Source organism: Myotis lucifugus, unplaced genomic scaffold, assembly GCF_000147115.1.
Source record: "Myotis lucifugus unplaced genomic scaffold, Myoluc2.0 scaffold_97, whole genome shotgun sequence".
Taxonomy (NCBI): Eukaryota; Metazoa; Chordata; class Mammalia; order Chiroptera; family Vespertilionidae; genus Myotis; species Myotis lucifugus.
In genome coordinates, this window is record NW_005871145.1 from 1284123 (window position 1) to 1294210 (window position 10088).

The 10088-nt window shown below is 53.3% G+C and overlaps 1 protein-coding gene across 1 annotated transcript in view; it reads right to left on the reverse strand.

Annotated features, from left to right (window-relative positions):
* RTN4RL2 (reticulon 4 receptor like 2) overlaps nt 1–9110 on the reverse strand; it is a 10559-nt gene extending 1449 nt beyond the window's left edge. The window contains exons 1-3 of the mRNA XM_023756525.1: nt 9041–9110; nt 7780–8261; nt 8–51 (exon numbers count right to left, since the gene is read on the reverse strand). Coding sequence (XP_023612293.1) covers nt 8–51; nt 7780–8261; nt 9041–9110 — 596 coding nt within the window. The remainder of the gene's footprint in view (nt 1–7; nt 52–7779; nt 8262–9040) is intronic.
* Nucleotides 9111–10088: the final 978 nt, after the last annotated feature.

Genomic DNA, 10088 nt, shown 5'->3' on the forward strand with positions numbered 1-10088 from the left:
CCCGTGCAGGAAGAGGTGGCTCAGGTTGGCCAGGTCCGCGAACAGGTCATCCTGGGAGGAGGGGTGGCGAACAGAGAGATCCTGAGACATCTGGGGAAGGAAGGGGAGCGCTGTGGGAAACAATTTGACTTTTCTTTTGCTTTTTAAATATACATTGATTGACTTCAGAGAGAAAGGGAGAGATAGAAACATCAATGATAAGAGACAATCATTGATCAGCTACCTCCTGCACGCCCCCTACTGGGGCTGGAGCCCGCAACCCGGGCGTGTGTCCCTGACCAGAATAGAACTCTGGACCCTTCAGTTCGCAGGCAGATGCTCTATCCACTGAGCCAAACCAGGTAGGGCCAACTTGGCTTTTCCTTTTGGAGTCCTGGGTTTGAATCCTGCCTCCTCTAACCTAGTTAGAGGTTACTGTGGAAAAGGTGATGCAATTGAGGCCAGTGGTTCTTAAACTTTAGGGACCATCAGAATCCCCGGGGATCCCGAAGCGCTGCCCTCAGAGTTTGTGATTTAGCAGGTGGAACCCGAGAATCTGCCTGTCTACAAGTTCCCAGGAGGTGCTGCCTCTGCTGGTCCGGGGACCACACTCGGAGAAGAAGATACTCATTCAGCGTGCAGATGGAGGAGCCTGACATCAAACCCTGGATCTATCATAGCTGGCTGTGCCACCTTGGGCAAGTCACAGTATCTCTGTGCCTCCGTTTCTTCATCTGTAAGGTGTGGAGATTAAATGAAGCAGCGCGTGTTAAGGTGGTTAGAACAAGGTTTCCATGTGGGAGGCATTCAAGGAGTTGGCCATTATCTTTAACTTGGCCAAGCCAGTAATCTCTCTAAGCCTGTTGCCTCATCGATGAAATGGGGATGAGTGTACCTCCTCATGGGCTTGTTCTGAGGATTAAAGAAGATGATCCATAAAGATCGGATGGCGAAGTGCTGGGCACAGTGCCTGGCACACCGGTATCCAGTCCAATGATGAAGCCCACAGGCTCAGGAGTCACAGCCCCTGGTGCCCATTCAGCTTGCCCTCTTCCCAGCTGCGTTACTTTGGGCAAGTTATTTAGCCTCTTACAGCCTCTTGTTTCCTCAGTCTGTATAGCTTGGAGAATACCCCCGTACTCAGAGTCTGGGGGAAGGGTAGATGAGATCATGCCGTAAGGACCTGGTGGGGACCTCCACCACCCTCGAAAAATGATGGTTATTACAATAGGGGCTCAGTTAGATAACTGAGGAGCTCTCCAGGGTCCAAGAGTCCTGCTATTAGGCTAAGATATTAAGAGGACCAGGTGTCAGCTCTCCCCTACCCCCAAAGCCAGCCAGGGAGAGGAAAGAAGGCTGCTGCCTGATGTCCTACATCACTGCCCCCTTAGAAGGGCTGTCCCACTTGTCTGGGGCTGGGCAGTGCCCAAATCAGGCCATGCTCATCTTGGACTGTGGTTCTGAATGAAGGGGGGTGTGGGCGTGGGGGAGCGGATATGCTCCATGGGTGGGAGGGCCCAGGGGCTGGATTCTGCATTTTAACCAGCTCACTAAGGGGATGATCAGCTCCAGGGTCCACCAGCCCAGCCCACTTTTTACAGAGAAGAGCACTGAGGTCCAGAGAGATGGAGAGTTTGCCAGAGAGGACCAGAGCCCCAGGACTGAGGCCCTCCCTCAGTGATGCAGGACATCCCTGTGGTCAGCGGGCCCAGGAGGTCTGGTTCTTAGGGACACAGGCGTCCTCTATGCTCAAGCCAGTGCACCCTGGGGGACTTGTTTCCCGACTGTGGCTCTCCCACCCTTCCCTGTCTGGGGGGATGACCCCCCTACCCCACCCAGGAGTCTGGTCAAAGGCTCTCAGGTGGGGGCAGGGCATTGACTCCCAGCCCACACCCACAGCCTCCACCTTCCTGTGCTCCTGCGTGTTCTCGCCCCCTCCCATCTGGCTTCCGCCCTCTCCGCTACAGGAACTGAGCCTGCCAAGAACCCTCCTCTTGGCCACATTGAGATCCGTCCCCCTCAACCTTCTCGGCTGCCTCTGACACCAGCATTCTCCACTCCCTGTGCCACCCCCATGCTCAGCTCAGGTCTCTGGCGGGCTCCCTGGACCTCTGCGGCCCAATTTAGCTTGGTACCCTTGTCCTCTTTCCGGTCCACCCTGAGAGTGGGCTCTGAGTCCCTTCTACTCAAACACCTAGCCAGGGTTTCTCTTTTTTATGGGTGTCATTAAGAGTGGGACACCCTCAGAGATACCTGTGAGAGGATTAGTGGGGGGGTGGGGTTGAGGAAGCACAGGTAATGGAGTTTGGCTTGGGAGGGTTAGGAAGAGGAAGAGAAGATCAAAGGTTCAGAGCCCCTAGGGAATTCAGGCGCCTTTGGCCCACAGCCCCGATTTTTGGGCTACAAGATTCTACCCTCCTCTCCTTCCCCCTTTTCCCTCTGCAAAAGTTCTGCCCCTTTCCTCTCTGAACCACAGCTTGGGGGTCCATTTCCCCTCCCCCCATCCAAGCTGTTGCCAACTCCCGCTGCCACTTCCTGGGCTGCAGCTCTCAAATCCAGTCCTCTCTCCACTGTTAAAACCTTCTCTGTGCATTAATAAGCTCTTGACTTTCACAGCCCTCGCCCTCCCCCACTACCCTCCCTATCGCCCCCTCCCTCTGGGCTGAGAGTGGCTGCTAAAGTCATCTTCTTCCATTTCCAAAACCACATTTCCCTCACCTCCCCCAGCCAGTTTACAGCTCTCCACATCCATATGGAATCTCAACGCAGCATCCCTGCCCCCCTTCTCCGGACAGCATCCTGTTCTTAACCTTGCCTCCTTCCAACCCTCCCAAGCTCCAGTCTTTGGCACCAGTGGCTGAGCTGTGTGACCTTGGGCAGCTCCAGGAACCTCTCTGAGTCTCAGTTTTGTTTTTTTTTAATCTGTGAAACGAGGGACTTGAAATAATTAATCATTAAGATCCATCCTCATCTGATATTTATGAGTGAGTGAATCCTGGAATGTACCTCCTTCATTCAGCAAAGCTGTATTGAGTGCCTCCTCTGTGCCAGCCCCCCCTCCCCCCCTCACAGAGATCACCAACCTATGCCTGGTGTCATTGTCATGGTCTGCGTCAGCACAGGCAAGCAGATGACTTACTGAGCTTTCACTATGGGCCAAGCTGTGTGTACACACGTCTCCTGTAGCAACCTGATCATCACAACCCTATGAAGCAGATGTTATCATCTCCCCTTTCAGAGATTAGGAAAGGGAGGCTGGGAGAGGGCAGTTCTACTATTTCTAATATGTAGTAGAATGTGGACATGAACTCTGGAGACAGGGTTCTGAACGGCTACACTTGAGTCAGACAGACCTGGGCCAATTCTAGGCTGAGCCCTTTGCTAGTAATTGGGTGACCTTGGGCTGATGCCTTAACTTCATTGAGCCTCAGTGTCCTCAGCTGTTAAATGGGGGGAAATGATGCTTATGTTAGGGGCAGAAATAGAATATTGGGGACTAGCTATAATTATGAGAAATATTAATCATGCTCTGTTAACCGTGATTGTTCTGTTCTGATTAGAGGAAGCACATTCTCACCTGGCTGACGGTTGTACACCCTGGGACATGGGAACTAACATTGGGATGAAGTCCATCCTCCTCTCCCAAGAGCTGCCTATAACCTCATGGCTGGAACAGTCTATTCCTGCAGGTGCCTACCCTTTACAATCCCCCCACCCCCTGTCCAAGCCCACATGGCCTGTAACCTGTAACCATTATACCGTGCCTACTTTCCCACGCCTGTAATTCTTACTTTCCCACATAATCTTTGCCCTTCTACCCAATATAAGCAGATGGCTTGTGGGGAGGGGAGCGCAGATTTTTGTGGATGACCTGCTGCTCTCCCATACTGCCAGCATTATTGGAATAGCTGCTCCTAAACGATTCAACCCTGTCTCTGCTTAATTGGCTCACGTAGTGACAGGTGGCCTGGACCCACTGGTTGTGTGGTTACACTTACTCTGAATGAGACACATTGCTGAGCCCACTTCAAGTAGCATCTCCTTGAACCCTCACAATAAACCCCTGAGGCACAGGGCATTTCCCCATGTTACAGATGGGGCCATTCAGGCTTAAAGCGGTGAAGTAACTTGCCCAAAGCCACAGACCAAACTGGAGGTGGGCTGCCATTCAGACTCAGATGTGCCTGAGTACAAAGACTGCTCTTATGCACCATGCAGGCTGCTGGAATGAGTGAAAGGTTCTGGTTCCATTCGAGTAGGAAATACACTCCAGGAGAGCAGAGAGATTGTTTTTTGTTCTCTCCTGAGTCCTTGGCACCCAGAACACTGCCTGGCATGCAGTAGGTACTCAATACACATCTATTGATGAATGAACTCACCTGGCACAGGACCTGGCACACAGAAGACAGTCTGTGAGAACCTCCAGCCCCACCCCATTTCCATTTCCACCTTCCTCATCATTAAAAGCTGTGGGTCCTCTTGCCTCCTCCAAAGCTCCCCTCTTGGGGGAGGCCCAGCCCTATCTTGGGGCACACCTGCATTCTGTGGACATCACCCCACCCACGTTTCCTCCTCCACCGGTGGCATCTCCCAGCCTAGTTCCTCCAGGCAGTTCACAGGCAGAGGCTGCTTCCTTCCTCCTTTCCTCCCTTCCTCCCTTCGTCCCTTCCTTCCTTTCTCTATAAAGAGCCTGGTGTGAAGATGCCATGCCATTCATGCCAGGGGTGCATAGAACTAACTTGCCATTTCGGAGTCAGTGGAGGATCAGGTTCTAATGACAGGATTTATTCAGCATTGAACTGTGTGCTGTATCTACACAACTCATTTACTCTGCACAGCCGTTCTTTGTGGAAAGGATGACTTTTATTATTTCCACTTTAAAGATGAGGACACAGGTTCAGAGAGGAGAGGCATCATGCCTTAAGTTAAAAAAGTCAGGAAACAACAGAGCAGGGATTCCAACTCAGGCCCTCTGACCCTAGCTGTCTCACTGTGAGCCACTGATAAATGCTGAGGAGGTCAGGTGTCAGTGGCAGCACCTGAGTGTGGCCCTGTGCTAACCCTATTGAGGTGGCCATGCTACAGATGAGGACATGGAGATGGGAAGATCCTTAATAATTTGTCCAAAGTCATATAGGAGCCAGGATTTGAACCTACATCTGGTAGACTCCAAGGTGAGAGCCTTCAAAAATGAGCCCATGCTGCTGTACTTCAGGGTACCACCCCCCTCCACCCAGACAGACCCTGGTGGAGAGTTCTGAGTGATGAAAATGGCCTGAAATGTCATCAGCCCACGCAGGTTCTCGTACCACCAGCTCTGCCTGGTTCGGTGGCCTCAGGAACTTCATTTCGTGTCCCTACTGTCCCTAATTGTCTCTATTGCCAGGCTTTTGTGAGGTTAAACGTGCTGCTGAGAACATGGGAGCCCCCAGTCATATCGGCGATGGTTTAAGAGACTTCATGTGAAGAGGCCTTATATCCACAAACTCTTGGGACCCTGGGCTTCAGTTTCCTCCTCTGTGGGGAGGTGTAAGCATCTCCTGACAGGGCTGTGGAAATGAGGTGAGGTGGCTGACCGTGCTTTGGACACTATGAGGTGCTGGGCAAATTTAGGAAGGAAAGAAAAGAGGGAGTTTTCTAGGATCCACCCATGGCCTGGGCATCACCCTTGAAGTTGACCCAGATCTCCAAGATGAGGTCCAAGATGGGCCATTTCACTGAGATCAATGTTAAATGAGGCTTGCCTCTTTTAAAATAGTATTTTAACAAGCATTTATATAGTGTGTATCACATGCCAAACACTATTCTAAGCGCTCTACAAATTATTCATGCACTTACACTTATGAAATCCCTAGGAGATGGGCTGGTGCTACCCCTAACTTACAAATGGAAAAACTGAGTCTCAGGGGGATTGAAAATGTCACACACTTATAAATGGCAGAGTTGATACCTATAGAGGCCTTAGCATAGCGCCCAGCACCCATAAAGGCCTCAGCATAGTGTGTCCACTAAGTGGTAGTGGGTACTACTATCATTATTGGTGCAATCATAATAACACGACATCTTTTTCCAACGTACTCTGTACAGCAGTCCCCCGCTCCCCTTCACGGTTTTGCTTTCCATGGTTTCAGTTACCTGCAGTTAACCATGGTCCAAAAATATTAAATAGGAAATTCCAGAAATAAACAATTGATAAGTTTTAAATTGTGTGCTGGTCTATTTAGCGTGGAGAAATCTCGAAGCCATCCCACCCAGATGTGAGTCATCCCTTTGCCCAGGGATGACGGGACTTCATGATGCATATGCTACCTGCCTGTTAGACACTTACTAGTAGTAGCCGCCTCAGTTGTCAGATCAAGTGCCATGGTCCCACAGTGCCTGTGTTTACGTCCCCCTATTTCACTTAATTATGGCCCCAAAGCCGTCCACGTAACTTTTATTACAGTATGTTGTTATACTTGTTCTATTTTATTATTAGTTATTATTGTTAATCTCTTTTTGTGCCTAGTTTATAAACTGACTGTATCATAGGTGTGTATGTACATAGTACATACAAGGTTCCGTACTGTCCGAGATTTCAGGCACCCATGGGGTCTTGGACCGGATCTCCCATAGATAAGAGGGGGGCTACCATGTTTCACTTCTGTCTCTCTCCACCACCTAGAGTGCTATCTCGGCGAAGGCAGGGGGTTTTGTCTGTTTTGCTAACTGCTGTGTTCTCAGCACCTTGCACATAGTGGGTGCACAATGCATGTTTGTTAAGTTATTATTGCCATTGTTACTATCTTTATCAGCATAAACCCTGACCTGATTTTCAAATCAGCACCAGCCCTCTGGGAGGAGGCATGCCTTCCATCTATGTGGGGGGAGGGAGGGTTTGGATATTCCAGCCCCCTTCCAGCCTGAGCCTGTGGAGCCCAGGGAGGGTGGTTTGGAGGGTGTGTTATTGCTTCCTGGGGAAATAGAATGGGAGGATTTGACTGTCAGACAGTCAGCTTAATAACAACAATAAACAATATTTAGATCAATAATAATAACAATAAATAGCAATTACTGTTATTCCTTCCGTTTTCAGAGCATCCATCTTCCAGCTACTTAACAGCTCTTTACCTTTTTTTTTCCCCCCTTCTTCCCTTTCAGTGAGACAGCAGGTTGGGGATGGGGATCTAGAAAGGGTAGGGTTTCCCCTTGTCCCATTAGCCAGTGTGCTGGAGAGAGGGGGGCCTTCTCTGGGACACCAGCGGCAGTGGGAGGGGGTGGGGTGGGGAGAAAGCAGCCACAGAGGCCTTCAGGCCTGGTGCCTGGGGAGAGACAGAGCCCCCGAAGGCGAAAACGAGGGGGAAAAGGAGAGATCACAGAGAGACACGCACATCAACCAGACATGGGGTGCGTGTGGAGTGGGCGTGTGAATGGAGACAGACAGAAGACCAGAGGACAGATGGGGAAGGCAAGTCAGTGAGAGAGGCAGAGAGGGGTAGACAGACAAGACAGGCAGAGGCAGAAGGGGACACACAGTGGGGGGTGGGGGGGGGAGTGGAGGATAAGGGAGTGAGAGAGAGGGGCAGCAAGGGAACCAAACAGGCATAGACAGACAGACAGACAGACCAAATGGAGAAAAGCCCCTGGAGAAAGTGAGAGGGACACACTTGGAAAAGGGGCAGACATGGAGAGGGATGCTGAGATGCTGAGGCAGGAAGGGCGGGCTGGGGAGAGCGGAGGGACACACACAGGGGCAGAGGAGAGAGCGAGGGGAAAGCAGGGGAGTGTGTGCAGGGGCCTGCGCATGGGTGGGTGGCTCACCTGGAGGTGGAGCAGGCTGTTCTCCTGGAGGTAGAGGTACTGCAGGCTGACCAGGCCGCGGAAGATGTTGGCGGGCAGGCTGCTGAGCTGGCAGCGGTACAGGTGCAGCGACTGCAGCCGCTCCAGGCCCTGGAAGGTGTCGGGCTCCAGGGAGCGCAGGTGCCGGTTGTCACCGAGGTCCAGCTCCTCCAGGGCCTGCAGGTGACGGAAGGTGCCCGGGTAGATGATGGAGAGGTTGTTGGAGAAGAGCCACAGCGTGAGCAGGTTGGGCCCGAAGGTGCCCGGCCGCAGCGTGCGGATGAGGTTGTTCTGGAGGAAGAGGCGCTGGGTGCTGGGCGGCAGGGACAGCGGCACGGAGGAGAAGTTGTTGGCCTGGCAGCTCACGGTGGGCGGGGACGAGTAGCAGGTACAGAGCATGGGGCAGCTGGGGGCCGCTGGGGGCAGGGCCAGGAGCAGCAGCAGCAGGCAGGCTGAGGCGGGACCTGTGGGGACAGGGGGCAGGCCTTTCTGGGCAGGCTGCAAGGGCAGGAGTGCCCGCCAGGGGCCTGCCCACCCACCCCTAATGGCCAGGAGCCTGGCTCCTGGGTGGGAGGGTTCTGGGTGCAAGAGGCCCCGGCCACTTCCACTTTTTGAGACCCCTGGTATATTAAAAAAATAAAAATAAATAAAGAAATGCCGGGAGGACACTGTGGAAAGCACTGCTATGCCGCAGGCTGTTTCAGAGTGGTGGTCTTTTCCGTTCTTGTTGTCACTACGGTGGGTTTGACTGTGTCAACTGTCAGGCCTCTGAACCTTCGTATGGAAAGTTGAGCCGATTGCTCTTTGTTGTGGGGGACAGCCCTATACGGTGTCCTATTTAGGGTGTTTAGCAGCATCCCTGTCCTCTACCCACTCGATGCCAGTAACACCTTCCCCCTGATTATGACAACCAAAATGTCTCCAGACATTACCAAATGTCTCCTGGGGAGCAGAATCGCCCCCATTTGAGACCGGTTGGGGCTAAATTGAGATCTCTTGCGAATCGAAGGCCGAGGGGAGGAAGAGTGGGCCTTGGACCCAGGTCCTATTTCCAGGGCTCCCCGGGGTTCAGAGACCCTGGGGAAGAACGAGGGGGGCATGACTGTATGTGATGCCTGGCGCTTGCGCGTGAATGCCTGTGTCTGAGCCCAGTGCACACTACACACAAAGCTGCACAGCCGGCGTGTTTGAGTGGCGTAGACATTATGGCTGTCCCGTGAGCTTCCTCCCATGGGGGACACACAGGCAGGGGTGGGGAACCCCATGCCGATGTGGTGCTCTAGCTCCTCAATTTGGGGCCTCACCATGAGCATCCCCGATCCCCCCTGCATGTGCTGGCTGTCCCCACGCGTGTGTGAGTGCCGGCCCCATGCGTGTGTAGGCTGGGTGTGATGTAATATTCAGTGACACAGCGCTGCCGTGCTATTCGTTCACACCACCTCCGCGTTTCTCGGCCTTTCGCACCCCTCCCCCGTGCGGCAGTTCACGATCACTTTCTCCTGAGTGTTTCAGAGCCAGTGGGGTGGAGGAGCATGTCTCTCACCCCTCATCAGAACCTGGCAGGGGTGGGATGTGGGAGCGGGTAGGGAACCTCAGTGGGTTTCAGCCGGGCTGAGATTTGGGGCTAGCATGGGAGATGTCAGAGCTGGGAAGGTTCTCCAGTCCATCTGGTTCAAGCTCTTGTTCTACTTTAGTCACAACTGGGGTTCAGAGAGGGCAAGCGACTTGCCCAAGGTCACACAGCAAAGTGGTTGGCGGGGCAAGGACCAGAAAGGAATCTCCTCATGCTTGGCCAGGGCACTTCCCTTCCTGGCAGAGTCACCCTCTGAGCTCGCTTCCCCAAGGACTTGACACCAGAGAAAGGCAAATCCTGCTCTGATCCCTTAATCCTACCCCTTATCCACAAGCTCGCAAGAGTGTGGGCCCTGAAGGCCGCCACCCTAGGGAGGACTGCTCTCCCCCGGCCTCTAGGGCTGACTGGTACCCTAGGAGAGACCGAGGGAAGGATGTGCAATCCGGAGCGCTGCAGAGTCAGGGGCCACTGTGTGGCACCAGGGTCTCTCCCAGCAGGAGGCTGAGCTCAGCAGCTTGGGGGAGCCAGCATCCCTCTCCCCACAGCTCCCTGGCCACCCCTTGCCCACATAAGGGGCTCCTCCCTTCTTTCCCCACCCCTCCCCCGTGTCCCCATGTCTCTCCCATTAAGCCCACCTCCCCAAGCATGAGCAGGGCCCATCCATGACAGCTGCTGCGTACAGTGACTCTGTTGCCAATTTCTGGGCATCGCCGCCATG